The 7,215-nt window shown below is 37.3% G+C and overlaps 1 protein-coding gene across 1 annotated transcript; it reads left to right on the top strand.

Moving 5' to 3' along the window:
- The first annotated feature begins 6,262 nt into the window (after window positions 1-6,262).
- LOC143852882 (glutaredoxin-C1-like) lies at window positions 6,263-6,959 on the top strand. Its single transcript, XM_077362521.1, has one exon. The coding sequence runs from the start codon at window positions 6,451-6,453 to the stop codon at window positions 6,754-6,756; it is 306 nt and encodes a 101-aa protein (XP_077218636.1). The 5' UTR covers window positions 6,263-6,450; the 3' UTR covers window positions 6,757-6,959.
- Window positions 6,960-7,215: the final 256 nt, after the last annotated feature.

The raw sequence follows: 7,215 nt of genomic DNA, 5'->3' as shown, positions 1-7,215 counted from the left end.
TTCAATTATTTTGAAATCCTCACAATATTTATATGCGAAACTGATGAATTATATGAAACTGATGAATTATTATTCAATTTCATAATTAATTCGGAAATTTGCATTTAATTAAAAAAATAATTTTGCAATTACTTGGTTTATTTATTCTAAAGTACAAAATACGAGATATAAAAAGGATACTGATATTGGAACTACAAATAGGGTACATGGCACTACCGAGTTTTATTAAATGCTCAAACTCAGCTTGTCTTTTCTGTTTTAATTACCTTCAGAGTGCAATTTGGGAATTGTAACAAACCTTTGACAGCTGTTTAATAAATAAAAGACAAAATGAGTTAGTGCAATTATTAAAACATAGTAGTGCCAATATCAGTACCCTAAAAATATTATAATTTTAAATTGAGAAAAGAGAGTGTACACCCTGGTGTAAATAGGGCGTGTGCTCCCTACTTAAAAATTAGGCACTTATTCATTTCAACCGTCGGATCACGATGATCTGGACCGTACGTTATTTTAAACAAACTATCCACGCAAGTGAGGGTATTTCACAGGTTTCTCTTGTTGAGAGAGACAACCCGACGATGGGTTTCTTCCGTCTCTCCCATCTCCACCTCCGGCGCGAAGAAACCTCCGATGGGCTAAAGTTCTCGGCATCTCCACCTCCGTTACACAGGTACTCGCTCCCTCTCTCTCTCATTATTTTTCGTTTTTTAGGGTTTCTTTGGTTTCTTTGTTTTTTTAGGGATCTTTGTTCGACATTTGGGGTTTAGGTTGTTAGGGACCTCTCTTTTCTCATATATATATATATATGAGGAAAGTGTCTCTAGTCTCTCCCCTAGATAAGCTTATCTACTCCTCCTTTTAAAAAAACACAGTGGGCCCACGCTGTTTGGATGATCCAAAGCATTCATTTGATAGGTCCTAACATAGATAGGGTGTGCCCAAAAAATCAGCACCAAAGGGTCATCCTAGTACTTCGTTTTGTGGTGCCTTGTGGTACCCAGAAAAACACATATAAACGTCATGCGTCCATTTTGGACACGGTGTGCACCACAAAACGAAGTTCTAGGATGACCCTTTGGTGCTGATTTTTTTGGCACACCCTATCTATGTTAGGACCTATCAAATGAATGCTTTGGATCATCCAAACAGCGTGGGCCCACTGTGTTTTTTTAAAGGGAGGAGTAGATAAGCTTATCTAGGGGAGAGACTAGAGACACTTTCCTCTATATATATATATATATATATAGAGAGAGAGAGAGAGAGAGGAAAAGGATTGTACGCTCGAGTGTACCTAACTTTAGGTACGCTCGAGTGCCAAATCACATGGGTCCCACATTTTTTTGGTCATCTAAACCATTCATTTGCAAGGCCCCATCATAGATAGGGTGTGTACAAAAAATCAGCACCATTGAATCATCCTAACCCCTCCAAAACTGGAGGGCAAAATGGGCAGATTTGTGGACAAACAGTGTCTGTCCATTTTGACCTCCACAAATGGATGGGTTAGGATGATCTTATGGAGCTGATTTTTGGTATGCACCCTATCTATGATGAGGCCTTGCAAATGAATGGTTTAGATGACCAAAACAAATGTGGGACCCATGTGATTTGGCACTCGAGCGTACCTAACTTTAGGTACACTCGAGCGTACAATCCTTTTCCTCGTATATATATATATATATATAGCAGAAGAGAAAAGGAGAGAATTTTGTTTACCGTTTTTTGCCCTCCCCACATATCGATACATACTATCTATGTGAGGGTAAAAAAGGTATGAATGTTCGCTAGCCGCCTTCTTCAAACGCTATGTTTCACCCTACTTTTGCAATTGTATGTATTCAGAGATTTGTCTTATTAGATATGATGAAAAACTGTACGAAAATACTATTTCTTGAAAGGTTGCTAGCAATAATACGTAAAGAAAGAAGCTAGAATTAATAATCATTACGTAGTAAAGTTTGGGAGAAAAATTACAGACAACGGGTACCTGGATATGACAATTACGGAAAAAACTCGAAGAGGTATCAAAATATGACAATTACGAAAAACTACTTTTCCTTATTAATTTTTTGAGGATATTACGAATTCCACACACCTGTAAAAATATTTACAAATTCCGGGCACCTTGAGACGAACAACAAATTATGGAAACCTCTATAGATTGGAGGGCTAGGATTAGCCTATGGAAATTATTTTACGGGCACAACCTATTGATGTTGTGTTCCATCACATGGATGGTTTGGATCAACCTATGATGTGGTCCGTACAGTTCTTTGTCGGCCCGTGCATCGCACGAGGTTTTTTACTAGTATCTATATAGTAGTAGAAGAGAAATTGGAGAATTATTGTCCATTTAACACGTCAGTGTGGATAATTTTTACCCTTTTTTGCCCTCCTCACATATCTAACACCTATCTCTATGAGAAATTATTTGAGGGTAAAATCGTAATCTACATACGAAAAGTACCGACACAGGGTATCTGTCTATGACAATTACGGGAAAAAACTACCAAGAAGAGGTAAAAACATATGACAATGATAAAAGAACTACTTTATATTACTCATGCAGGACACTTGCAAAATATTGACGGATATTTTGCAAGTGTGACAGACGATAAAAACATATCAATCTATTTTTTGAAGTCACTATTTTTCTTCACAATGGGTGACAGACGATTCTAACGGATGAGTTGGAGAAGGATGGTCCCTGTGCACCAATCCTACATCACACAAACATTAGGATGGAACTCAAAGAAAAGAGAGATGGTAATGAAAAAATCACACCTATCTACCAACTAATACCCAAACTTTTCTGGATCAGTGGCTGTAACCCACAGGTAGTAGTGGTGTCGACGAAATAGACACTTCAAAAAGGAAAAAAAAAGGGAAAAATACATAAAAAATACCGAGATTATACTATAAAACAGATAGGTAAAAACAATCAAAACAAAAAAGCATCAGCTAAAAAGGGGAAAAAGAGGGAAAACTCGAAACTTCATACACGACCTAATTTTGTTGGGTGTATATTCTGCTCCCCATGCGTTTATAAGGAGAAGTCCAGAGAAAATAGAGAGAAGAGAGGTTGTTTACGTTTTGGAAAAGGACTTCATAGAACGTAATATTGCTCGTTTTGTGCCTAATAATTTGCTTCCCACATATTTAGATGGAGAATAAATAGGAACGTAATATTGTATAATTGACTCTTGGAATTCCGAGAATCCTATGAGGAAAGAAACCTGCTATAGCTATAATATAGCTTTAAATAGGCAATAAATCATGTAGCTATAATATAGCTATAATATGCCCAAATATCTTGAATTATTATACCTAAACAATAGAGATCGCCCTAATATGAGTTGATGGGCGGAGGCACATGTAGCATGAGGGGGGGCATGGCTCCCCCCAATGACTTACAAAATCCCTTTTATATTGCATGCTTAGCTAGGAATTCTCATCTCCCCCCCACCAAAGACTAATGCAGCCAAGTGTAAATTAGTTTGGCCCCCCCAAATGTAAATTCCTAGCTCCGCCCATGAGCTGATCTGTGGAAACATGTTAGGTGTGAATCTATATTTTGATGTATCTATCTATCAAGATATGTTATATATGCATGATGCAGCATGCCCAAAATAGAATAAATAAATAAATTTGGTATTCAACAACATATGCTTAAAAGATTAAAATCCTGCAAATTTCCAATCAGAGGCTAATTTCTGAACTGAAATGATGGGTACATGGTAAAATAAAATTGCATGCATCCTCGAGTGCAAAACATACTTGTGTAAAAAATAAAATAAAATTGTTTGCATCCTCGAGTGCAAAGGTTTAATGGAAAAAAATTCAGGTAGAGTCAATGGTGAGTTTTAATTATTTATTTAGAATCCTAAAAGGGAAAAAAAATAACAATTTAAGGTGCTAAAAGTATATAAAATGGGTAAATATAAGAAGAATTAGAAAGAAAAGGGTTTTTGAAGCCTGAGTTCAAAATCTACAACAACAACAAATAGCATCAATACCATTCTAGGTAAATCGAATCATGTCCGGTAAATCTTGACACTTGAATGACATAACAACAGCTTTGAGTCCCCCTAGGAAAATCCTTCCAGGTTTATCAATGTGAATGCCTGAAATAAAGAAACATAGGTCGGAAGAAGTGAAACACAGAAAGTAACGAAAGAACAAATGAGGTAGTGGCATGTGTTGCCTGTGTATTCCTCTGCAAAGGGATTTTAGGAGGATTTGTAGGGGTTTTGGAATTCCACACTCCTTTTGTAATACAATCCTAACCATTCGATCAAATGAATTTTGCTAGTTGAATGTAAACTGTTAGCTAATTATTTAGTTGTAACACCAATCCAACGGCCATGATTTTCCAATCCATGTATTTTTTGGGCAATGGATGATCATCAGTTTGGTGATCCAAACCATTCATCTACTGGGCCGTACGATGGATGGTTTTGTAAAGAGTTCGAGCCCCTAAATTTTGAACAGTGAGAATCATCCAGAAGAGAGAATATTTATGGATAGTCGCTTATCTACTGTGTGGATGAACAGATGAGTGGTTTGGATCATCCAAAAAAAAAAATCCCTACCAATATTTCTACTTGCCCTTATTTTTCGGAACAAAAATAGGGCCCACACAACATAATTCCCTACAATATTTTGAACAATACAAGAAAATTCGTTACTTTGCACTTGCAAAAGAAGAGTTGGAAAGTTGTGGAATAACGTTCGGTAACTTACCATGTAGGGAAATCAATTTACCTTTGGAATGAATAGAATTTTTTTTTCTTTCAGTTCTTTAAATGAGACTTACACACGGAAGTTAAAATAATAGATTTTTTGCTATATTTATGGAGATTAATTAGGGAAGAGAAAAGATACACACGGAAGTAAAACGAATTTTTAAATTTGGGTGGAAAGAGAGGCTGATACGTGGCACAACCACGGCTTAGAGGATTCCGCTTTACTTTACTTATATATGTACATAGGATTGCATCTACACATTAGAGAAGATTGTGTGCCCACTCTTGTGAGCAAGATCATGTCAATTGATATGGCCCACCACATAATACATCCTAGAATAGTTCTATGAAAACTAGATATTAACTGTTTCAATCTAAAAGTAATCTTTCTAGGATGCTTCTTTCCCAAGAGATTCTTCCATTTTTTTAAAGCTGAAACTGCAGGTCTTCTATTGGAGCAAACTAAAAGAAAAGATGAAAGAATCCAAGATCAGACCTAAAGAAAAGATAAGATAGCCAAGATCAGATCTAATGGGAGAAGGTAAACGAAAAGATAAGATAAAAGGATCTTAGATCAGGTCTTATGCTCTGCACGTTTAACCATGCAAGCTGAATATAGAGTGAAAAGAAGTATGGAAAGAAAGATGAAGGGGAAGATGAGAAGAGATGGTGACAGATTTCATGTGGGCTTTCTTGCAACCCATGAACATGACATATTTATGAGTCTCTGAACAAATTGCAAATGACCATTAGGCCCATCCAAATATAAGCCCAATAAATAATACACAACTAATTAAGCCCCTTAATTCTTAATTATAAATTTATAACAGTACGCACAAGTGAGTGGAGCCTATCTCTTCTAGGGGTGCAGCTTGGGTCAATTTTTGGGAATTCGGGTTGAGCTTTTACCATAAAATCAGATTGTGTTCGGGTTGATTCCAATTCATTTCTCTAGCAAAAGCTCAACCCGACCAGACCCAAGTTGCACCCCTAATTCTCTTCAACAGTGCTTTTCTAGAATGATTCTACCGTGAGAGATTTTTCAATTTCTAGAAGATAAAGCTATGGATCTTCCCAATTCAGTGTCAATTAGGATGCTTTGCCTTTCATTCTAAAGGTCACTTTTCATTATTGTGACACCCATTTACAAGTTTCCAAATATTTGTGGGAATGATCGTAGTGGTGCAGGACCATTTGGCGGTAATCGCAGATGCAACGGCCCCTCCATGGATCTGCTGCGTTGCAATAATCACACTGATCAGATCGGATCCCAGCCGTCGAATGGTGTCCAACAACTGGACGGTTCAAACTAGTCTTCATATTCCAAGGCAATAAAGCAGTCTTCATATTCCATTTCTAAACCTTTTGGTAGCCATCAAGAATAAATGATAAAGAAGTGTTTCCGGAATCCATGAAAAAGTTTTGAAAATCGTGGTGAAGACCAGTTCAATTGATTCCAAAAAGTTGATCCACCATCACCATGAACATGTATAAATAAGCTGTGTGGGAGAGCTCTAACTTCATCAAAACCAAATTGGGTTGACAATACTAAGATCTCCTCCTTAAGTTGTCAACCCAACTTCCCTCTGCAAAACCAATCAAACACAGTTTAGCTAATTAATTCATCTACATTTCAAGTAATCTCCTTGCACCAATTTTGTATTTTTGACTAGAGAAGAGAATATCTTCTTCAATTGCTACGATGGAGAGAGTTATCGCATTGGCCTCCCAACATCCTGTGGTAATTTTCAGCCTAAGTTCATGTTGCATGTGTCATGCTGTGAAGAGGCTGTTCTGCGGGATCGGAGTAAATCCAGCCGTTCATGAGCTTGATGAGGACCCAAATGGACGAGATTTAGAGAAGGTGCTGCTCAGGCTATTGGGTCGGAACCCTGCAGTGCCGGTTGTTTTCATTGGAGGCCAGTTTGTAGGCCCCATCGAGACGGTTATGTCTCTCCACCTTAGTGGAGCTCTAATCCGACTCCTTAAAGAGGCCGGGGCTCTCTAAGTATTTTAAAATCAACGCTGCTGATACCATGTAAGAAGTTCAAATTCTAATTGGGGGATTATCTTTGTAATACACTTCACTGGGAGTTATAAAAGGAGTGTCAAGTCTCTAATTAAGTTTTAAGTAATAGAATCTGCTTACCTTTTGCATCTCCTTTCTCCTCTTTGTTTTCTTTCTTAAAAAAGTAATGTTGTTTACAAGTAGGTTATGGGAGGGTTCATATTGAGAGCCCCTTTGTTAGTGTAACAGAATCTGTACTAATGAATTCAAAACCCTTTCCTACTTTTTAGGGTGCTTTCAAAATCTGATTTCTAAGTTTCTGTGTTTCAGTATTTGATAATGGGGAGTGATATATATATCGGCCCCTTTTTATTACTAGGGACACCCAGAGCCAGGGTATCAATGACTAAAGTGGGGCTGATGTACTTGACGTTAGAACAATTCAATGGGCCTGATTGC

The sequence above is a fragment of the Tasmannia lanceolata genome, unplaced genomic scaffold (genome assembly GCF_043159265.1).
Source record: "Tasmannia lanceolata isolate RefF3 unplaced genomic scaffold, GAP_Taslan_0.1 ptg000019l, whole genome shotgun sequence".
Classification (NCBI taxonomy): domain Eukaryota; kingdom Viridiplantae; phylum Streptophyta; class Magnoliopsida; order Canellales; family Winteraceae; genus Tasmannia; species Tasmannia lanceolata.
The sequence above is the reverse complement of the archived record's forward strand: the minus strand, read 5'-3'. Positions and strand labels throughout refer to the sequence as shown.